General features: G+C 55.0%; 3 protein-coding genes across 6 annotated transcripts in view; 2 read left to right on the plus strand and 1 right to left on the minus strand.

Moving 5' to 3' along the window:
* Positions 1–1,133: 1,133 nt before the first annotated feature.
* Positions 1,134–5,976, plus strand: LOC112856093 (zinc finger protein 764). The gene is made up of 3 exons (XM_025919639.2): positions 1,134–1,774; positions 1,936–2,049; positions 2,833–5,976. Exons 1-3 carry the CDS (start codon positions 1,579–1,581, stop codon positions 3,744–3,746), a joined length of 1,224 nt encoding a protein of 407 aa, XP_025775424.1. The 5' UTR covers positions 1,134–1,578; the 3' UTR covers positions 3,747–5,976.
* A 4,003-nt stretch (positions 5,977–9,979) lies between these two features.
* Positions 9,980–12,345, plus strand: ZNF768 (zinc finger protein 768). The gene is made up of 2 exons (XM_086692381.1): positions 9,980–10,369; positions 10,661–12,345. Exons 1-2 carry the CDS (start codon positions 10,282–10,284, stop codon positions 12,193–12,195), a joined length of 1,623 nt encoding a protein of 540 aa, XP_086548507.1. The 5' UTR covers positions 9,980–10,281; the 3' UTR covers positions 12,196–12,345.
* A 5,422-nt stretch (positions 12,346–17,767) lies between these two features.
* Positions 17,768–23,029, minus strand: part of ITGAL (integrin subunit alpha L) — a 42,426-nt gene continuing 37,164 nt past the window's right edge. For all 4 annotated transcript variants that reach the window (XM_086692386.1, XM_086692385.1, XM_086692387.1 and 1 more), the window contains 6 exons: positions 22,604–22,744; positions 22,310–22,366; positions 22,115–22,213; positions 21,605–21,700; positions 20,768–20,878; positions 17,768–19,142 (listed from right to left, as the gene is read on the minus strand). In XM_086692386.1, the coding sequence (XP_086548512.1) occupies positions 18,969–19,142; positions 20,768–20,878; positions 21,605–21,700; positions 22,115–22,213; positions 22,310–22,366; positions 22,604–22,744 (678 nt within the window). In that variant the 3' untranslated portion in view covers positions 17,768–18,968. The remainder of the gene's footprint in view (positions 19,143–20,767; positions 20,879–21,604; positions 21,701–22,114; positions 22,214–22,309; positions 22,367–22,603; positions 22,745–23,029) is intronic.

Raw genomic sequence — 23,029 nt, forward strand, 5'->3', positions numbered from 1 at the left:
CAGTGTGGGAGGTACTTTAGTCAGAGAACCACCAGGAGACCCCGGCCTGGTGCTATGGACCTCAGGGGCTGACATGGGTGTGAATCCTGCCCTGGGTTCTTCCTCAGGAGCATCCAGACCCCTCTGTGGGTTTTCAGCACTCCCAGAGCTCTTCTAGGCCTGTGTGTGAGAGGCACCACCATGAGCAGTGGGCACTGACAGATGAGAAAACCCCATTAGTCTTATGGAAATCTGTTTTTTTTTTCTTATGTCCTTCAGTGGTGTGAGAGGCTAGGAGGAACTGCGGCTCAGTCGAGTCCCTGGGCAAATCTGCATGCTTACCTTTTCCAGGCTTTTTGTCTTTTCCTTTTCCCCTTTTCTGTTGTGATCAACTCTACTTGCCCAGCTCCTCCGATGTGGGGAGATGTGTCCACCAGATACAAGGTGTTGGGCGCAAGGCTCAGGGAGGCCTCTGGAAGGAGGCAAGCAGAGAAAAGCTCCAGACTAGACCCCAGACCTGCTGAAGGGAAGTGCATTTCCATGAGGTGTGTGAAATGCTGTGATTTAGCTGGAAATGATCAAAGTCTTCTTAGGGAAGGGTATTTATGAAGGCAAGTAGGGACACAGAGTAAACTGTCAATTAAATGTGTGGAGAGAGGGGGGTTCAAGGTAGAAATGATGGAGAGAGTTGGTGCCGTTTGCTGTGATAAAAACCCCAAGAGGAGCAGGTTGGAGGACCAAAGGGATGAGTTCAGTTGCAGCCGTGACTAGTCCAAGGTGCTAGTTAGTGGGACATTCACGCAGGGCAAGGGCGGCAGGAGGCTCTGTGATCAGGAGCTTATGAGCCAGGCTCCAGCTGGAGGTAAACAGACGTTCGAGAGGCCTCCTGCAGGGCAAGTGGGGGAGAGTAAGCTTGCAGAAAGTGGGTCCTTCTGACCTTTTACAGACCCTACCCTACTCTCCCCCAGCTGCCCCCACCATCTCCTGAAATAGAAGCTCCCAGAACATCAGGCTCGAACAAGCGTGCAGGAGAGAAGGTTCTCTTTTACCCACTACATTTTTCTCCTTTCAACATTCGGAAAAGGCTGCTGTCATCCAGTGACGGGTGGAAACCCATTTAGGAACGTGGAATTCACAAAGGCAGAGCGGGCGGGGTCAGGCCGGACCTCCCGCCGCGCCCGTGCCTTCTGCAAACCCTGGCGGGGCTGAGACTGCGCCTCCCGGCGCGACGGGTGCGGGAACCGATGCGGGGCAGTGGTGGCCCGCCGCCCCTCCGTGGGCCGGGCGGAGCGGGCCGCCCTCACCGGCATTTGTAGCCGTCGCGGCCATTTTGGCTGAGGGCTCGAGGACAAAGCCACCTGGAGACCCCGGGGGAGGCGTCATCTGGGCACGGTTGCGTAGGAGCAACGTTCGCGCGGCGCGTTGCCGCCATTTCTTTCTGAGGGTCTGTGTCCCTTCGGCTGGCAGCTCTTGGTCGTTGGCCAGCGGGGTGGGCCCTCGAGGGGCCGGCTGCCGCGCTCCCGGCCTTCCGGCCCGCACCCCGGCCCGGAGGCTGCTTCTGGCGCGGGAGGCTCCCCGGACCCCGACCCGGCACTTTCCATGGCGCCGCCTCCGGCCCCGCTCCCCGTGGGGGAACCGGACGCTGCCGGGCGCGAGCGGAGGAGGCCGGGCGCCGTGTGCTTCGCGGACGTGGCCGTGTACTTCTCCCCGGAGGAGTGGGGGTGTCTGCGGCCCGCGCAGCGGGCCCTGTACCGGGACGTGATGCGGGAGACCTACGGCCACCTGGGCGCGCTCGGTGAGGCCCCGCCTGCTCGCCTGGGCCACCTCCCCGCCCACCCCGCCCACCCCGCCCGGCCTCCGGGCCGGCTCGGGCAGTAGGAGGCCCTAGGTCTGGGAAGTCGGGACCGCAGGGGGAGGGCCTCCCGGCAGCGTGGGGTTTGCGTTCTCCTCCCCCAGGGTTCCGAGGTACCAAGCCAGCCCTCATCTCCTGGGTGGAGGAAGAGGCCGACCTGTGGGGCCCGGATGCCCGGGATCCGGAGGTGGGAGAGTGTCTGACGGCAGCAGACACAGGTGAAGTATTGGGTTCTGCGTCTCCTGGGACCTCCTCTGGGCCTGACCCATCCTGCTCCCCTGTGCCAACACCTACCCTGCTCCTCATTTTCTTCCCTGAATTGCTTTCCCAGCAGAGGTTACCATGCCGGCCTCAGCCTAGCTGCCGGGTTCAGCCCAGTCCTGCTGGGCTGCAGGACCCTGCCTACCTGCGTCTCCAGCGAATCTGTGCCCCTCACCACTTGTTGGTCCCTAAGCTCTTTTGAGCTTCACATCATCCCTCCTGCCATTTTCCTACCCTCTAGCTTCTCTGCCGCCTTTTGTTTCAGTTTTCTTTCTTTTGGTTATATTTTTGTGGCGTCTCCATTCTCTTGGCTTCCACTGTTTTCTTTCTGCAGTTCATCCTTGCACCGTATCCTGTCCCTGTGTACTTGTCAACGCCAGCCGCGTTCATCCCTCTCTTGTACTGTTCCTGCTGCCTGGACGGCATCCTTAAACATCCACTCCTCCTCCGTGATCCAGCAAAAATGTCCTCCCCTCCCCCATTTCCCTAACTCTGAGGTAGAATGTACGGTGCCCTGTTCCTTCCTTTTTTGTCTCTGCGTCTTTTCTGTCCTCTGCAGCTCAGGAAAAGGTGTCACTCTGAGCTTCCCCGCCTGTACTGAGCCGAGTCCCAGAGGCAGCAGTGGTGGGTCCAGAAGGTGGCTCTGTATCTAAGAGGCTTCTCTGTCACCATTTGGGGTTTGGCTTTAAGGACCAGGACAAGCCAGAGTCTGAGCTCTCTCTCCCCTTACCTCCCAGCAGATTCCAGAAACAAGGAAGAGAAAGGACAAAGAGAAGGGACTGAGGCACTAGAGAAGATCCTCTCTGCGGAAGCTCGGCCTGCTGGGCTGACGACTCTGAAACACCCTTCTGCTGGGCTCCCTTATGGCTTGGAGCAGCCATCCAAGGCACCTCGCCGGGGTCGCCCCCCACTCTGTGCCCATCCCCCTGTCCCGAGGGCAGACCAGCGTCATGGCTGCTACATGTGTGGGAAGAGTTTTGCCTGGCGCTCTACCCTGGTGGAGCACCTGTACACCCACACGGGTGAGAAGCCCTTCTGCTGCCCTGACTGCGGCAAGGGCTTTAGCCAGGCCTCCTCTCTGAGCAAGCACCGGGCCATCCACCGTGGGGAGCGGCCCCACCGCTGCCTGGACTGTGGCCGGGCCTTCACCCAGCGCTCTGCCCTCACCACTCACCTTCGGGTCCACACAGGCGAGAAGCCCTACCGCTGTGCCGACTGCGGCCGCTGCTTTAGCCAGAGCTCTGCCCTCTACCAGCACCAGCGGGTCCACAGTGGCGAGACTCCCTTCCCCTGCGCGGACTGTGGCCGTGCCTTTGCCCACGCGTCAGACCTTCGGCGCCACGTGCGCACCCATACGGGCGAGAAGCCCTACCCGTGCCCAGACTGTGGGCGCTGCTTCCGACAGAGCTCCGAAATGGCAGCCCATCGGCGTACCCACAGTGGTGAACGCCCCTACCCCTGTCCTCAGTGTGGCAGGTGCTTTGGCCAGAAGTCAGCCATGGCCAAGCACCAGTGGGTCCATAGGCCTGGTGCTGGAGGGCACAGGGGCCGGAGTGCCGGCGGGTTGCCTGTGCCCTTGGCCCCTGGCCAAGGGGAGCTGGACCCACCTGTGGGCTTCCAGCACTACCCGGAAATATTCCAGGAGTGTGGGTGATGGTGATGGTCTGTAAGATGGCAAGGCAAAGGGTGAAGGTCTAGGCATTGCCTGAGGCCCAGGATTAGCTCAGGGGCTTGAACCTCTGTGGCAGCTCCAGGGAGGTCACAGAATTCTGGACAAGAGGTGGACCTGAGGGACGAGTACCATCTAATCTTAGGCCTTCACAAGCTTGATCTGTTGACACCTTGCTCCCAGATTCTAGAAGCCCCTTTTGCTGAGTTAGGGCTGAGGTAAGCACTTCCACAAGACATCCACTGTGGGGGAAGAAAAGGCCCGTTTCTCAGCCTAGACGTGTCAAGAGGATTGAGGTAGAAGAGAACTTTATTCTACCCGTTGTCTTTTTACTGCAGGGCTTAAAAACTGATGGCCATGTACTGAATCTGGCTCGCAGCAACATTTAAAACATTACTTTTGGCCCAGCCAGCATTTTCAAGTGTCCCAAATTCTTGGTTAAGATTTAAAAGGATATTGCACACAAAAATTCAGGTTTCTGGGCTCTTTTGAAAAATCCAAAGATTTGGCAACTTGACCTGCGCTCCCACGAAACCTCAATTGGCAGGAGCCTAGGAGCAGCTGTCCAGCACACCCACCACTCCATGTCACCTCCTGACTAGCATCAGCTGGCACTTGTCATTACTTGTCCATGCCCCTGGGTAAAGCAGGCCCTCTTTATCTGGCATTTCCCCCTCATTTTACATGACCTCTTGGTTTCCTCTAGTCATTTGAGTTTGCAAACCGGTGCACAGCATTCATGTTCTCCTGAATCAGGGATGCAGGTAGCATGTATGTGAAAGGGTGGCAGGAGAGAAGTAAAAGCAGGCTTTATTTCAGATGTTTGCTGTATCACATTCTCTGATTTACAAAGTACTGTCTTGTCCATCAACTCATTTTGTCCTCATAACCACCCGAGGAAGGAACCATCTTGCTTGGAAAGGACAGTCCAGGAAGAGGCTGTCAGGATTGTATATTTTGCCCCAGACCGAGTGGTATCTCTGTCAGGCCATGGTAGGACTCTCAGCTGACTGGCAGTTCCTGTGTTTGAAGAGGAAGGCTCTGAATGTGCCCTCCAGTCTTTCTCGGGTCACCCTGGGAGAGCCCTTTTGCTCAGGCTTTAAGCCACCCTCGAGCCAGCAAGGAGGGCTTCGTCATCTTTTTGAACTGGAAGGGATCTTGGCCTTTCCATCCTTTTTTCATCTGGGGACTCTGAGACTGGGGGAGGCCAAACAGCCTGTCCAAGGTCACATACAGAGTGATATTCCAGGGTTCTTGGTCTACAGCTATCTTGACCACAGCACTCCTGAGTTCCTTGCCAGTGTCTCAGCCAAGGTTCTGGAGGCATCTGCTCACTCCCTATAATGGCTCCTAAGCAATGACCTGGACTAGGGACAGAGGAACCCAGTATCGGTGAAGCCCAGGCACAAGACGACTGACAAAACACACATAGCAGAACAAGGCAAGAGAGAAACCAGCCCAAGATGAGAGCTCCAGGGCAAACAGAAGCAAAGCTTGCCTCTTCTCCTTTTTAAGTATTGCCCATCATGAACAAAGGGGTCAGGCCAGGAACATGTGGGATTAGCAGCCTAGGGACCCGTGCTCCTCTTTGTTCCCAAGCTGTATCACCTGTGACTCCATTATCCATCTACTACCAGTTCCTCTGTGGTCAAGTCCAGCCTTGCCCAGGTGATGAAGCAGCCAGCCAGGAGCGGACCTGCCTCTGGCCAGGATGACCCTTCACCTTCACCTCAAGGAGTAATACCAGGGTCTTGTGTCTTCTGCTAGCCTGTATGCACTTGCTTTCTTCACCCAACTCAGCCCCAGTCGTGTCTGGCCTACGTTAGGAAGAAACCAGATTTGTTGTAAAGGAAGAGGTAGAAAATTTGGTGAAAAGACACTGTTCAGGTGAAGTAATCAACCAACTTGATTCCAACTTAATCTTCAAATCGGACCCCACCAAGACCTGACTTACCCTAAATTTTACTGGGAGGATTGGCTCATGCGCCACCTTGTCACAAGGGGGACGTGAAGTGAAAAGAGCACCTTGGCAACAGGAGCTACATTTGTATCAGCTTTTAATTCCCTAGAGAAGCCAGTGTACAACCCTTCCCTTGCCTAAACCCTCAGCACTGCCTGGGGAAAGCCCAGCCTGCAACACCAGTTGTCAGCTCAGCTTCAAAGCCAGATCTGGACCCTGCCCGCAGCTTACCAATTAAAGGTACCATAATTGCTACTTTCTCTGAGTGCTTTGAAGTTTGCAAGGCTTGCTTAGGGGCCCAAAACCAGACCCAGCTCCTCTGCTTCCTGCCTTTGTGACCCAACGTTCCACCATTTAATCTAATTAAAAAAATTTTTTTAAAAACATTTATTTATTTTTGAGAGACAGAGAGAGACAGCACAAGCAGGGGAGGAGCAGAGAGAGAGGGAGACAGAATTTAAAGCAGGCTCCAGGCTCGGAGCTGTCAGCACAGAGCCTGATGCGGGGCTCGAACTCACGGACCGCGAGATCATGACCTGAGCTGAAGTCGGCTGTCTAACCGACTGAGCCACCCAGGCGCTCCTGATCAATTTTTTAGTGTGATGAAATAACTTATGGCTCAGCTTCACTCTGTTCTCAGCTCCTCATTTCTTGGCATGGATACCGCCACCAGGGATGGAGCTCCCTTTTCTCTCTGCTACCACAGGTCTTTGAGGCTCAGAGCCTGAACAATTTAAGCCAGGAAGACAGTTTTCCTAGGGCTTCCTGGTGCATCAGGAGAAATGCTTGTCTGCACTGGACAAAATGAGCCCCATCCACGTAGCTAGAGTGAAAGGTCGAGGTCATGACCACGTGACCCATTCCTAGCTTGTCCAAGGCATGTAAAATAAGGACAAGTATTGACTTGAGCTTTTAAAGACCCCTAAACAGTTTTGAATGTTTATGTGCATCTTTCTAGGAACAGGATGTGCAAAGATGTTTACAAGCCAAAGAAGCAAAAACCTGCTCTAGGGCAGTTTTTTTTTTTTTTTTTAATGTTTGTTTATTTTTTGAGAGAGATGGGAGTGCGAGTGGGGGAGGGTAAAGAGGTGGGGAGACAGAATCCAAAGCAGTCTCCAGGCTCTGAGCTATCAGCACACAGTCTAACACAGGGCTTGAATTTGTGAACTGTGAGATCATGACCTGAGCTGAAGTTGGACGCTTAACTTAGCCATCCAGGTGCCTCTATGCCAGAATTTTTTCAAAATAAGGCCTTTCTGCTACAGAATCCCATGCAGTAACTTTAAAATGTAGCTAGCTTCCTGGGTTCTGTCTCTGGCCTATTGACGTTTATTTATTTTTGAGACAGAGAGAGACAGAACATGAACGGGGGAGGGGCAGAGAGAGAGGGAGACACAGAATCGAAGCAGGCTCCAGGCTCTGAGCCATCAGCCCAGAGCCCGACGCGGGGCTTGAACTCACGGACCACGAGATTGTGACCTGAGCTGAAGTCGGACGCTTAACCGACTGAGCCACCCAGGCGCCCCAGTCTCTGGCCTATTGAATCAGAATCTCCTGGGATGGAATCTTATGCCTGGTAATGATGTGCTGAGCAAAACATTACTTTCTAGCTGCTCTTAATTTTGCAAAATGTGTCAGGTCAGACGATGACCTAGCCATATACAAAGACTCCCATTTTCTTTGTTTGTCCCAAAGGGGCCTGTGCCATGGCTGAGCTTTTCCTGGGGACCTGAAATCTTGAAAATACAGGGGCATCTCTTGTAGCATCTGACAGAAGGCCTCTTAGAGGGCTTGTCTGTTGCATGCAGGGAAATGACAGTTCACGCAGAAGCCCCCTCACACTGAGAAACTTTGCTTGGGTGTTGGCCAAGTTGGCTGGACCATAAGCCTTGGCCGCACAGTCAATAGCTCTGCCCCAGTGCTGCTGCACACCAGGGATGATGCTGTGGACAAGGTGCCCCCCCCCCACCCCCAATTCAGGACACACACACAGCTCTTCCTCACCAGGGCACAGTGATAGAATAAGGTCTGTGGACTCCTGCCTTGGATTAGTTGGTGCTGGGTCAAGTTGGAACCTGCATCAGAGGATTCCCTGTGCTTAGAGCCTCTCACTGCTATGGCTGGTTGCTTCTCAAAGGTCCATTGCATGGATAGGACTGGTACTGGAGGAGCCTACTGGGAAGTCAGCCACTCTCACTCTAGGCACTAGTAAGACTGAATTTCCATGGGGAAATGCTGGTGCCAGAGGAGCCTGAAGCCCTGGCCTGACTCCTGCTACACGTGGGGCTTGTGGAAAGTATAGGCGATGGGACCACTTCAGAGCTGTGGCTGGAGGCCTCGCCACACACTTTGCAGGGAACAGCTACTCTCCTGTGTAAATTTTCTGGTGGGTAAGCAGCTTGGCGGTCAGAGAAAAAGCGTCTAATGAAGGAGACTTGTTCTCATTTGTGTGAGTGCGTGAGTAGTGTATTCTGCCCACGTGGACCATCTAGTGCTGGGCGGTGTGAGCCATCCTTGCCAAAGGCTTTAGGATAGGTGTGGAGGTGGAAGCTGTTCCTCTGGAGGGGAAACTACTCCTGCTTTATTTCTAGGAAGATAATTGTGATTCTACTTGTAAGCCTGCTTTCTCTAGGCTTTTACCGCTTGGAATTCTCCAGATTCTTGTTCTCATCTCTTTCAGGAGAATAGAAGATGCCATCTTTCCTCCTAACCACTTTCTTCCCTTCATTTGTCTGAGAAGGCAACAAGAAAACACAATCATGGCTCCTGATCATGCATACAGGGAGAATTTGGCTCATCAACTGTCAAGAACACTACCAAAATAGTTTCAGCAGCAAGGGTGAGAGAAAAAAAAAAAAGGGACAAGCATTGGATCCTATGAAGTTGTCTTTCCAGAGTCACTTTTTCCTTGATTCAGAGCTGCACGTAGGGCAGTGTTCCTCAGGTTCCCTTCCTCTACAAACTTCTATCCCAAGTCAGACAGGACTGGAGAGTTCTTAGCTCCCTTAAAGGCCAGATGGTTCTCTCCTTCTCCTGAACTCCATCACCCTCACGTGGAAGTAACTCCCATAGGATCCCTGTCTCCCTGTGAGAAAATCCAGGAACTAGGGACTAAGGATCCCACTTCAGGGAAGGTGGAAGGGAGAAGCAGGTGATAGAAAAGAAAGCCGCCTCCTTTCTGCGGGAGGATCCGCCACTGGCCCTGTCAGCACCAGAAACGTGTGGGAGAAAGGAAAGTGCTGGGAAAGGAAGTATGCGGGAGACCGGGGTAGGAAGGTTGTGTGTCTCCAGGTCCCTGGCTTTCTTCAAAAAGGCGAGACAGAATGAAAGGTAAATAGGGGCGGGAAAAGTTCTGAAAGCATACGCCCGACTCTAAGGCAGACGCCAAGCGCCTCCCACTCAGCCCGCTGGCGCTTCTGGCCGCGGGGGTAGGTGGAGCCAGCCTGCGCACCCCCCCCCCCCCAATCAGAAAGGTGCCTCGCGTTCCCTGGCGACCATGAGTGCCTAGCAATTGGTGTAGAGGGAGGAGGCGGGACGATAGAGCTCTACCGGCCAATCGCTGTAGTCCCTGGGAAGTAGAGGCCGTGTCTCTGGAAACCGGAGGCGGGGCTGTTTCCCTGGCAACGATCCTAGCCCTCCCGGAGGGGGTAGGGTGGAGATTAGGAGGAACCGAGAGGGGAGGGGGCCAGGAGGAGTCGGGGTGGGCGCGCTGATGTGGAGAAGTAGAGTTCGGGTTGGGGGTGGGAGGGAGGTCCCAGACTCAGGAGCACTAGACGGGGAGTCCGTCCAGGTTCCCGAGGCGCGGCCGGAGCTGACCCTAAGGCCCGAGAGGGGAGGGGAGCTAGACACCGCCCCCGCTGGCGCCGGGAAGCGTCGCTCCTTCTCGCTGACCTTGGTCTCGCTTGTCGCCTCGCCCTTGGCCACAGGCACTGACGGACGCAGGGCTCTTGAGACGGATAGATAGGCTCCTGGATGGACGGAGACCTAGGGCACAGCACACAAAGTGCCCCAGCCTTTCCCGCCGGCTCCAGGGCGCCCCGTCATCCCCCACCTCAACCACGGGGGCCATCCAGCCCAGGGTTAATGCCAACGAGTTTCCACCTCCAGCCGCTCCTAGAGAGGCCGTGGCGCTAGCCAGCGGGGGAAACTGGCCGCGGACGGACACTTCCTGTGCGGGAGGGGGAGGGGGTCGGACAGCCGCAGCCCAGCCTGGGCTGGGGGGCCAGACGGCGGGGTCGCGGGCGGGGAGCGACGTTCGGGGGCGGCAGGGCGAGTCGTGAAGACCCTCATCTCCGAGGCCACGACGCACGGGGGCCTTTGAGGGCCCCAGGGCAAGGCGAGACCTTGTGGGTGGGGGCGGGGCCGCGGGTAGGGGAGGGGCCCGGCCGGCCGGAGAGGCCCAGGGTCAAGACGTCCGGCCTCAGGGGCCCGGGCTGGGCAGCCGGGTCCCCTGGGCGGCGCTGAACAGGCGGGCGGCGAGGGCCCGGGTCTCAGGGCACTCAGGCCTGGTCGCAGGATCGTCCGCCATCGCCGCCGCCGCAGCACTGGGAGCCGGCGGGGATGGAACGGGAGGCGTCGCCGTGGGGCCTCGAGCCCGGGGATGTGCAAAGTCCTGATGAACTGGGGAGCCCTGAAGGGTCCCTCAAAGGTGAGGGAGGGAACGCCTCTCCGGGGAGCGTGCCTGGGAGCGGGAGAGGGGGCTGTGGGCCGTGGGAGGGGTAGAGAGCCGTGGGCTTGGACACTTGGGACTTGGAGGAGGCGGGGGCGGGGACTGGATGTCCTGGGTCGGCTAAGGGGGAGTTGGGAATTTCAGCACTTGCTCAAGGGCCAGCGACCCTGCTGGAGGAGGAGGGAGAGGTTTGTGACAACTAGTGCTGGGACCAAATGACCTTCCAGGCCCCACGCAATATGGGTTTTCTGTAATTCTCTGATCCTGCAGGCAACGTGAGTGAGAATGAGGAAGAAGAAATGTCTCAACAAGAAGGCACTGGGGACTATGAGGTCGAAGAGATACCCTTTGGGCTTGAGCCCCAGAGCCCTGGGTTTGAGCCACAGAGCCCTGAGTTTGAGCCCCAAAGCCCCAGGTTTGAGCCTGAAAGCCCAGGTTTTGAGTCCCGAAGCCCTGGGTGTGTGCCCCCAAGCCCTGAATTTGCACCCAGAAGCCCTGAATCAGATTCTCAGAGCCCTGAGTTTGAGCCCCAAAGCCCTAGGTATGAGCCCCAAAGCCCTGGGTATGAACCCAAGAGCCCTGGATATGAACCCCAGAGTCCTGGATATGCACCCCAGAGCCCAGGATATGAGCCCCAGAATCCTGAGTTCAAAACCCAAAGCCCTGAATTTGAAGCTCAAAGTTCCAAATTTCAGGAAGGTGCAGAGATGCTTCTGAATCCGGAGGAAAAGAATCCCTTGAGCATCCCCTTGGGAGTCCATCCCTTGGACTCCTTCACCCAGGGGTTTGGGGAGCAGCCCACAGGGGCCCTGCCCCTAGGGCCACCTTTTGAGATGCCCACAGGGGCCCTACTGGCTACACCCCAGTTTGAGATGCTCCAGAATCCCCTGGGCCTAACCGGGACCCTTCGGGGGCCAGGCCGGCGGGGTGGCCGGGCCAGGGGTGGGCAGGGCCCTCGGCCTAACATCTGTGGTATCTGTGGGAAGAGCTTTGGGCGGGGCTCCACCCTGATCCAGCACCAGCGCATCCATACGGGTGAGAAGCCCTATAAATGTGAGGTCTGTAGCAAGGCCTTCTCCCAGAGCTCTGACCTCATCAAACACCAGCGCACCCACACGGGCGAGCGGCCCTACAAGTGTCCCCGTTGCGGCAAGGCCTTCGCTGACAGCTCTTACCTGCTTCGCCACCAGCGCACCCACTCTGGTCAGAAGCCCTACAAGTGCCCGCACTGTGGCAAGGCCTTCGGTGACAGCTCCTACCTCCTGCGGCACCAGCGCACCCACAGCCACGAGCGGCCCTACAGCTGCCCCGAGTGCGGCAAGTGCTACAGCCAGAACTCTTCCCTGCGCAGTCACCAGAGGGTGCACACCGGGCAAAGGCCCTTCAGCTGTGGCATCTGTGGCAAGAGCTTCTCGCAGCGCTCGGCACTTATCCCCCACGCCCGCAGCCACGCTCGTGAGAAGCCCTTCAAGTGCCCTGAGTGCGGCAAGCGCTTCGGCCAGAGCTCTGTGCTGGCCATCCATGCCCGCACCCACCTTCCAGGCCGCACCTACAGCTGCCCCGACTGCGGCAAGACCTTCAACCGCTCCTCCACGCTGATTCAGCACCAGCGCTCCCACACGGGCGAGCGGCCCTACAGGTGCGCCGTGTGCGGCAAGGGCTTCTGCCGCTCTTCCACGCTGCTGCAGCATCACCGGGTCCACAGCGGGGAGCGGCCCTACAAGTGCGATGACTGTGGAAAGGCCTTCTCGCAGAGCTCCGACCTCATCCGCCACCAGCGGACCCACGCAGCTGGCCGCCGCTGACCTGGGACCCCTCCGGGGGTGGGGAGGCAGTGGGCTGAAGAGAAGGAGACAGGAAGCTAGAGAAACCTTTAGAAGGAATAGTGGAAAAGCTGGAGGAGGTTGGAGGAGTGGAGGGCCAGGGTGGAGGAAGTCACGAGCCCTGGAGACTTATGGGAAACGGGCTATGGAGAGGGGTTGGAGAGAGGCCAAGCAGGCGGTGGGAGGCTCTGGGAGAGATCCAGAAAAGAGGTCAGCAGAGATCTGGCCTCGGCAGCAGCATGCCCCTTGGTGGGTGCCTGGCTTGGCGAAGTGCTAGGCAGGGAGGGGGGAGGGGGGAGGGTTACTTAGAGCGGGGTAGCTTAGATTGGTAGCTACTGAGACCCTCGTTGAGTCAGGAAGGGGTGAGGGTAAGTGGGGTGGGGAGTGGGACCCTGGGGTGGGGCCTGGGCCTCGGTGCAAACCCCAGCCTCCCTTGTCTTCCTCAGGCTTTGGAGCCCCTGAATTTGAGTTCAATAAAAACCTTTATGTGGTAAAAGACTTGTCCTTAAAATGTGTGTATGGACAGTGCCCTGGGCAGTGGGAGACACTCGGTGGCAACTATACAGTGAAAGCCATAGGGCCTTGTTTGGGAAGTGCTTTTATGTTCCACATGTCACGAGAATCTTATAATCCGATGCCCCAGAGACATGACCTTCCCATATCTTCCCAGGTTCATGTCTCATGCTTTGAATCCTGCACACGGAGGGGGCTCAGTGTGGGAGGTGCGAGAAAGCCTTCAACTTTGTGGGATATCCCTCTTACCAAACAGAGGGTCTGGTCTGTCCTTGAACCAGAGAACAGACCCTGTTCTCGTATCCAGGCCTAGAGCCTGGGTTCCATCTCCATCGCTCTCTCCTCTCCCCAGCGGGAACCTCTAACCATCACTTTGGGCGGACCCTGAATCACCAGAACTGCAGGGAGTGTGTGCAGTTCCGACCCCACCTGTAGGGGGCACGTGTGGGACCAAGCGTGAGGATTGGACAAGTCTAGCCTTTAAAACCCACCCACCTGGGGCACCTGGCTGGCTCAGTCAGTTAAGTATCGGACTCTTGATTTGGCTCAGTTCGTGATCTCGCCGTTTGTGAGATAGAGTGTCGGGCTCTGAGCTGGCAGTGTGGAGCCTGCTTGCGATTCTCTCCCTCTTTCTCACTCTGCCACTCCCCTGCCCTCTCTCTCTCAAATAAACTGAAAAAAAAAAAAAAAAAAAAAAAAAAAAGACCCACTCCCCAAGCTGTGCCTGATTTGCTACAACTCTGCCTGTTTTGGGGAACCCCTAGACCTATTGGGGTCACCTTGCTCCCACCCCACCTTTAGCCTACTTTTCTTTCCTAAGCCTCAGCCCTCCTAACACTTGGCTCTTAGGAAAGGATGAGGAGTTGGTGCTGTGGGTGAGCCTGGGAGCTCCTGGGGCGTAGCCTGCCTTTACCTTAGTTGAGTAGGACAGGCTCTTTCATTCTTTTTTCACGCATGAGGAAAATGAGTTTGCAGAGCTGCTCAAAGTCACTGCATGGATAAGAGGCAGTGAGACTTTCAGACCATGTCTGCCTGGCTCCATCGGTCCCCGGTGGCTCGGCCACGTAGGCAGGTGAGGAATCCTCGCTCTATGAGGGCTCTCGGGCCTCAGAATCCTCACCTCACCCCCAGCCCCACGCCCGTCTATAGGGCCTTATAACTTGTCAGAAGCAAATAACTTCTCTAAGCACATTTCAGTTCAGCGTCTCATGTTCTCCAAGGTTTAGAAGGAGACTTAGAGATTATGCGGTTCAATGCAGTTTGGTTGTATTTAGTGTTTTTTTTTAAAGTTTTAGTTTTGGAAGTGGGACATTATTTTTCAAGTAACATCTCTTGGTCTTTTAAAGACCTTTGTAAACTTTATGCACATTCTTGTACAGACATCCTACCACACAGAACTTCAAATATTAAATGAAATATTCCACCTCCCCCATTTGATAGACTTCATATATGTACCTATATGTGTTAAATAGAACTGCATTTGACCACCTGACATAATACATTTATAGACATTTGTTTTAACATTTATTCCAGTTATACAATTTAATTTTCATATTTTGGAGTTGATTTTCTTTTTCTTTTTTTTTTTTTTTTAATTTTTTTTTCTTTTTTTCAACGTTTTTTTTTATTTATTTATGGGACAGACAGAGACAGAGCATGAACGGGGGAGGGGCAGAGAGAGAGGGAGACACAGAATCAGAAACAGGCTCCAGGCTCCGAGCCATCAGCCCAGAGCCTGACGCGGGGCTCGAACTCACGGACCGTGAGATCGTGACCTGGCTGAAGTCGGACGCTTAACCGACTGCGCCACCCAGGCGCCCCTGATTTTCTTTTTCAACTCCCAAACGTGTTTGTGGGCCACTGAAAGCTGGGAGGCCCCGGGCACGGTTCATTGATAAAGTAGCCTATATGCTATTTCCAGAACTTTAATATATTAAAGCAGATCAAATGACAGGGGGAGACTCAGCTGCTCCGCCCCTACCCCTCTCTTCCCCGTGAGAGCTCCTGAGGTACCTTCAGATCCCAGGTGGGGCAGGCCAAGCCCAGAAAGGGCACGCATCGTTCCCAAGGTCACGGTGGAGAACTAGGACTCCAATACTAGGTCGTTTGGCCTGCAGTCCAGTGAGCCGCTTTCACCACATCATCCTGTACAACTAAACTATATTTTAATGTTTATTTATTTTGAGAGAGAGAGCGAGCATGCATGAGCAGGGGAGGAGCATAGAGAGAGGGAGAGAGAGAGAATCCCAAGCAGGCTCAGCACTGTCAGGGCAGAGCCCAAAGCGGGGCTTGATCCAATGAACTGAATGGTGAGATCGTGACCTGGAGCTGAAATCAAGAGTCGGATGCTTAACCGACTGAGCCAGCCAGGCGCCCCTAAACCATGTTTTAAAAAGTAATCTCGGGGCGCCTGGGTGGCTCAGTCAGTTAAGCGTCCGACTTCCGCTCAGGTCATGATCTCGCAGTTCGTGAGTTCAAGCCCCGCGTCGGGCTCTGGGCTGACGGCTCAGAGCCTGGAGCCTGTTTCAGATTCTGTGTCTCCCTCTCTCTCTGCCCCTCCCCCGTTCATGCTCTGTCTCTCTCTGTCTCAAAAATAAACGTTAAAAAATTTTTTTTTAAAAAAGTAATCTCTATGTCCAGTATGGAGCTTGAACTCACAACTCCAAGATCAAGAGCCGCGTGCCCCACCAATGGAGCCAGCCAGGCGCTCCGCAACGAAACCATTCGTATCTACCACCTTTATCAAGCACTTAGGTGCTAGCAACAGCTTGCCAGTATTATTTCGCGTTCACAACAGCTCTGAGGTCTATGCAGCTATGATTCCCATTTTACAGATGAAGAAATGAGTCCCAGAGAGGTTAGGTACTTGCCCTGCGCGGCTTAGTTACAAAGCAGCAGCGCCTGGACTCCAACCTAGGTCTGACTAGGTTTTGACTCTTTTCCCAAGGAGACCAAGATGCTACTTTCTCACTTTGTGCCATGAGTACAGTGTTTTCTAGAGGCGGCATGACACGTGATAACATCATTCTGACAGCTTGCGGGGAACGTGGGCTGGGGTGTCCTTATGTTTTTACATTTTTCTCCCTTTTAATTTCTTTAAAAAAATTTTTTTAACATTTATTTTTGAGAGAGAGAGAGAGAGAGAGAGAGACAGAGCATGAGTGGGGGAGGGGCAGAGAGAGAGGGAGACACAGAGTCTGAAGCAGGCTCCAGGCTCTGAGCTGTCAGCACAGAGCCCGACGCGGGGCTCGAACTCACAGACCGTGAGATCATGACCTGAGGTCGGACGCTTAACCGACTAAGCCACCCAGACGCCCCTCTCCATTTTAACTTCTAATCGGATAAACACTGATAGATATAACCCATATAAACAAAAGCTCTTTGGGGATCTTTAATTTTTAAGAGTATAAAAGGGGGGCGCCTGGGTGGCTCAGTCGGTTGAGCATCTGACTTCGGCTCAGGTCACGATCTCGCGGTCCGTGAGTTCGAGCCCCACGTCGGGCTCTGTGCTGACGGCTCAGAGCCTGGAGCCTGCTTCGGATTCTGTGTCTCCCCCTCTCTCTCTGCCCCTCCCCTGTTCATGCTCTGTCTCTCTCTGTCTCAAAAACAAATAAAACATTAAAAAAAAAAAGAGTATAAAAGGGTTCTGAGACCAAAACACGTGAGGACCACTGAATCAAACGCTTACTTGTGCCAGCCTTGGTGAGGGGTCAGTGTTGGTCACACATGTGAGTGAAGACTGAATCCTGCCTTTTAGAACCTCCTAGTCTTGAGAGAGGAGCCCACACAATCAGCGTTATGTGTTCCAATGAGGTATGCAAAGTGGAGATTAAATGGGTCATTTTGTCCAGGAGCTGAGGGGATGAAAAAAGCTGTGAAGTGCTTCGAAGTAGGAAGATTTTGTTTTATTTTTTACTTTTTTTTTTTCCAACGTTTTTATTTATTTTTGGGACAGAGAGAGACAGAGCATGAATGGGGGAGGGGCAGAGAGAGAGGGAGACAAAGAATCGGAAACAGGCTCCAGGCTCCGAGCCATCAGCCCAGAGCCCGACGCGGGGCTCGAACTCACGGACTGCGAGATCGTGACCTGGCTGAAGTCGGACGCTTAACTGACTGCGCCACCCAGGCGCCCCTATTTTTTACTTTTTAAAAACATTTTATTTTATTTTTAATTTTTTAAACATTTATTCATTTTTTGATAGAGACAGAGCACGAGTGGGGGAGGGGAAGAGAGAGAGAGAGGGAGACACAGAATCCGAAGCAGGCCCCAGGCTCCGAGCTGTCAGCTGAGAGCCCGACGCGGGGCTTGAACCCACAAACCGTGAGATCATGACCTGAGGTCGGACGCCCAACCGACTGAGCCACCCAGGCGCCCCACATTTCTACCTTATAACTGTTTTCCCAGTGGGGTGACGCTTCCTGAGGGCAGGGACTTCTCCCTGGTTTTCATCACCAGGCCCTCAGGGCACAGAACAGAGCCTGACACAAAGCTCTCAAGAATCAGTAGAAGCCGGTAGGCTTCTTGAGACCTAGAGATAATCTCATGTCTTTTTAGCAGTTTTGCCTTCCCTGGGACACGGGCCTCACTTCTTCCTTTCTCAGGTCTTCCCTATGAGGAACCATGGGGCGGGACCAGAAGGGTGCTGACGAAGCCGAAGAGGCAGGCAGGCTTTGAAAGACTGCTCTGGGCTTTGTGGGCTCAAGAATATTCGCTTACTCTCCTGCAGGCAGAAGGGAGCCATCAAAGGTCACTGCTTGGAAGGCCAAATGTTCCTTCTCAGCTCCCATTGTTGGACCCAGAGCTGGCTTCAGAATTACTCCGTATTCCGCCCCACCCCACCCCCACGCCCCCATCCTACTGACCACAAGAGGGCAGCAGTGATGAGCCCCCATCCCTCCAAATGCTGTGGGCCTCGGGGTCAGGCTCTACCAATTGTTGCTTAAAACAAAACAAAACAAAACAAAACCAGGGAGGGCCTATTCTCACATCTAAATGAATTGTCAGGGCCAGAATGTGCAGCGGCATGAAAACATCACACAATTGGACAGATTTTCACATTTATTGGGTACACATATGCAGGCACCGTGAGCCAGGTGGACAGACGTGGCCTGCTCCCTTGAGCTCACAGCCTCCCAGTGGGGGCCGCAGCGGGGTGGGATGGAGTTCTGGTGGGGGCTGGGAGCAAGGAGGCAGGAGCCTGGGGAAGACCTTGAAGGGTGGAGACGCCAGGGGCCCATCCGAAACGCTTTCTCGATCTTTTCACAGGTGCTAGGTTCAGTGAAATTGTGCAAGCGCCTACTGGGTCTGGCTCTGTGATGTCACCAAGGGATCCCAAGGTGAACATGACAGGTATGGTCCCTACCCTCTCGGAGTTCGATGTTTAATTTGAGAGACAAATATTAAGTAACAGTGTGATCTGTACTGTGAGGGGCAAATGTAACACGGGAACCCACCTGGGTAGGGGTTGGGGGCGGCCCTGAGGCAGTTGTACGCGAGCTGAGATCTGAAGGCTGAGAGAGTCAGCCAGGAAAAGGGCTGCGGAGGAATGTTCCAGGCAGAGGGAGCAGTCTGGGTGAAGGCGGTGAGACAGGAAGGAGCCTGGCTAGCGAGAAAGGCTGGTGTAATCGGAGCTTAGAAAGGGAGGCGGGGAGTCTCTGGAGGAGGCCAGGAAGGCAACAGGGGCCCAATTCTGCACGGGCATGTTAAGGCTATTTTGCAGATCGTGGAAGGCGTATTAAGGAACTTGGTCTGTAGCCAAAGAGCAGGGGGTTTGCAGCGGCCATGTAGTGACACAGATCGGATTTGCTCTCTGGCGGCAGACTGGAAAGCTGACTGGACTCCAGGCAGGGGAGAGTGAAGGACGAGGTTCTGGGAGTCTGAGGCCTCTGGGGACGTCCAAGGGCAGGTGGGTGTGAGGGCCGGGAGAGTCACTAGGTCCTGAGATGACAGTTTTTCCAAATTTAGATCAGACAGTCTCTTCCAGGGGAGGATACTAAGAAGGGCTGGGGGAAGCCAGGACCAGCCGAGAATTACAAGGCCTCGCCTAGCCTTCCTGGCCCATCCCTCACCATGAACCTGCAAAGCAGGCCGGCAGGAGTGAGCTCCACGTGCAAGACAGCGAAACTGGGGCCTAGGTGGGAGCAGTGATTTGCCTGAAGACACGCAGTGAAACACAGGTAGAGGCAGAGTGGTACCAGGCCTCCCGGGTCCAGTCCTGGGCCCTCTGCATCGGGCCTGGACCTCAGTCTTTGTCATTTCCATCCTGGGTCTCCTCCTCCTGGAGGGGCTCCAGGCAGCCCGGATCCCCACCCTCTTCCTTGGGCTCTGGTTGTCCAGAGTCTTCTCTAGGGATTCCATTCGAAGCTTCTACGGTAGCCTCCATCTTCTCCTTCAGGTTCCGTTTGAAGAAGCCGAGCTGTAGGAAGACAAAAATTGAGTGAGCCACGGTCCATGGAACACTCTGGATGAGTCAGCCTCGGCAAAACATGAAAGCACCCTTAATGTTAATGAGTCACACATGCCACGGACGCGTGGTATCTGCCCCAGGGACAGGACGAGGGTCTCTGCCACACCCAGCTCCTGGCAATATGTTAAAAAGCTGTACGTTTAATAGTGCGTTCTTTAGGCTCATCAAAATGTCATGGAGCAATATTTTAGGTGGGCGATTTGACCATATCCAGTGATACTATTAGCGAGAGCCTGCTCTCTGTTGAAAGGTCAAAACATATATGTTCTTTGGCTCAGCCATTCCAGCTCCAGGAATTAATTTTTTTTTTTAATGTTTGTTTATTTTGAGACAGAGAGAGAGAGAAAGCATGAGTGGGGTGGGGGAGGAGCAGAGAGAGGGGAGAGAGAGAGAATCCCAAGCAGGCTCTGTGCCATCAGTGCAAAGCCCGACGCTGGGCTCCATCATATGAACCATGAGATCATGACCTGAGCCGAAATCAAGAGTCAGACATTTGGGGCACCCAGGTGGCTCAGTCGGTTAAGCGGCTGACTTCGGCTCAGGTCATGATCTCACAGCTTGTGAGTTCGAGCCCCGCGTCGGGCTCCGTGCTGACAGCTCGGAGTCTGGAGCCTGCTTCGGATTCTGTGTGTATGTGTGTCTCTCTCTCTCTCTCTGCCCCTCCCCCGCTCATGCTCTGTCTCTCTCACTCTCAAAAATAAATAAAAGTTTAAAAAATTTAAAAAATAATAATAATAAACATTAAAAAATTAAAAAAAAAAAAAGGTGGGGCATCCAGACAGCAGCAAACCAGCCAAGTGAAAAAGCAAGAGGCAGATCTGATTGTGCAACACACACAGAGACATCAGGATATAATATCCAGTGGGAAATATAAGCTCCCAAGCAGTATATGTGGTATTATTCCATTTGTGTTTTCTACACATACACATAGACACTGACTTCTCTCTTTTTCTCTTTCATGCTCATACATATACGTATGTTTAAACAACAAAATTAGACCCTGGAAGAATAGAAACAAAATGGTTGCTAATGACAGCCCTCTGCGGGGTGCAACAGGGAGAAATTGATTTTCTGTGTTGTTTTCTGGAGTATTTGAGGTTTTCATGTGGAACAGCTGCCCTCCGGCACTATTCACCTGCCTGCTCCTTCTTCAAATCCCAACTCAAATGCCTCCTCTCCTGGGAGGGCTTCCCGGACTCCCCCAGCCTAAGTGAGGCTCCAGCACCCAGGCCCCTGAGTGGGGCCCTTAGCAGGTGTGTTCCTGTCTGCCTCCCCCATTAGACTGTGAGCTCCCTGAAGGCAATGTCTGTGGTACGTGCCCCTGTGTCCCACTGCTTGGCCCGTGATACGTGGGAAAACCCTCCTTCCCTAGGTACCCAGTCCTGGCTCTGCCAGTGCTTAGTGGAGGCTGGGGGAAAGTCTCACTTGCTCTTTGGGACTCAGGAGTCCTAACTATAGAAGGAGGGAGTAGGCTGAGGACGCTTTTAGCTTTAACGCTCCCTGATCTTGGTATTTTCTGCCCTTTCCCTAGCCTGGCTGTCTCAGCCATGCCCATTACTCCCAGAAGCTCCCACCTTGTAGAGTACCCCGAGAATCACCAGGAACAACAATAGTCCCCCAGTGCTGCTCAGCACGTAGATGTACAGCATGTCCTTCTCATATACGATGTCCACCTTCATGATGACCTGGAGGAGGGGGGGAAAGGGGACCGTAGGAAGAAGGCTTTTCCACCTTTAATATTCTTGTGAAGGGCTAGGCCTTAGCAACTTCTGGTCAGCGTTGCTTCCTGACACTACCAGGCTCTGGCCCAGACACTTCCCTCCAGCGTGCACCCCTGTGCGGCCACCGGAGTGAACTGGCGAACTTGCACATGACCCACCTTCAGTCCTTAAACGGCTTCCCTTCGTCCCAGGATAAAATGCCAGAATCTCAGCTCAGCGTGCAAAGCCTCCAGAATCCGGCTTACGCTCACCTTGTTAGGCGCAGCGTCCCTTCTGCTGCTCTGAGCTTCCTGCTCTTCAACCTGTCTCGCCCACCGGCTCAACTGGGTGGCCTGGGCCCCGCGCTCACCACCCACGCTGCTCGGAGAGCTTTCCCATCATGCGCAGAGTGGGTATGGGGTGGGTACCCTGGCTGAGCTGCCCGCAAGTTGACCTCCGCCCGACACATCTCAGACAGGTGACCTCGGGGGCTGCTTGGCCACCAGTGGTGGTGGGGAGCCCCGGGCATCCACCAAGGCCCTCGCCAAGGCTGACGGCTCTGATGGCCGGGAAGCTCTTCCCTGTGCCGAGCCCGGACCTCCCATGTGGCTGTCCCCCTTCTGGCTCTAGCTCTTCTAGCTCGACCCTGGGGCTCCTCAGATGCCCCTGCTGACCTCTGCTGCCGGGGCTTCTGAGGAGGCAGAGACATACCTGGGCCAGGGAGGCACTGTCGTCATACAGGTGGAAGTGCTTGCTGCTGTTGAAGGAGATGGAGAGAGAGCTACAGAGGCTGAGCATGGAGGAGGCCTGTGGGAGGGTGGGGGAGGGGTCAGGCCAGGGAGAACAAGGGCCGGGACCCACCGACGTCCGCACCCCACCTCGACTCAGCGTGGAGAAGCTGAGGAGCACGGGACCCAGTGGGGTGCACCACGGCCACCGTGCTCTCTACCGTATTGTCCTCACGGACCGCTCCCCGCGGCTGGAAGGAAAGTTTTCCTACGGAGAACCCAGAAGAACCATCCGCAGGCCTGTGAACACAGCCCGGCGAGTTTCAAACAAATCATGGTTCTCTTTCATCCGCCACTATGTAAATATCAGGGCTTTTCATCAAGGTAGTAAAGAAAAAGGCAGGAAGACCAGGTGGTGAGGAAGCCCACCCTCGAGCCGTCGAGGTCCCCCCACACCCCCTGGACCATGGCGTCTGCGGCCAGCGGGTGTTACCTTGATCTCCTCCACCAGCTCCATTGTCCCGATCACTTGGACGAGGATCTCCTGCTTGAACGTAAGTGGGCAGCGGAACTTGGCTTCGGGCAAACAAGGCTGCCAGGAATAGAGAGAGCAGCGGTCAGAGAGGCCCGTCTTCCCACCTACACTCTGCCGGCCCCGGCCCCAACCTCTGAGCTCGTGCCCCTGTACCTCAGCCACAGTGGGCAGCGTCTCCGGATCCACACGGTGGCAGGTCACAGAAGGATCCTAGGAATGGTCTTCAGTTAGTCCAGAGCAGAGAGAGGACGCCGGCCCCTTAAGAACCTGGCTCCCGCCTCCCCCCCCACCCCCGCCCCCCCCTCCCCCAGCCTCCTGGGGTGTGGCATCTCCCACAGTTCAGTCCCACTGGCTCTTGGCGGATTCAGAACTCACTGAGCCCAATGGGATTTGTCCACCCTCACACCCTACACATCTGTCCCCCTTTAGGAGCTCCCCGCCACAGACCTGGGTGTGTTGCCCTCCTCTGGGCAGGATCTGCACAGTCCACTCATGTTTGATGGGCCCCTTGCTGTGTGACTCTGGTACCCCGACCAAGGCCTCCAGGGGGGGCACGTTGTGGTCATAGGCAGAAGGCTGAATCCTCACCTAGGACAGAGGACGAGGGGCTGCAGAGCCCTAAATGCCAGCCGCCCCCCAACTGCCACTCCAGATGCCATTCTCACGGGCTGAGCCCTGAGAAGCCATGCTCTGTCGGGCTTCACCCGGCCCCTGTCCTCAAAGCCTTACAGCGTGGGCTACGGGTGCCTCCGTGCTTTCTCCCGCGGGGCAGACCCTTGCACATCCAGCAACGTACTGCTCCAATATCATTTTTGAAGGTCTGGCTGATCCCCTCAGCGGCAGGGCGGCTCCCCCCTGTGTGTATCTCCACTA

The sequence above is a fragment of the Puma concolor genome, chromosome E3 (genome assembly GCF_028749965.1).
Source record: "Puma concolor isolate L17-30 chromosome E3, mPumCon1.1.hap2, whole genome shotgun sequence".
NCBI lineage: Eukaryota > Metazoa > Chordata > Mammalia > Carnivora > Felidae > Puma > Puma concolor.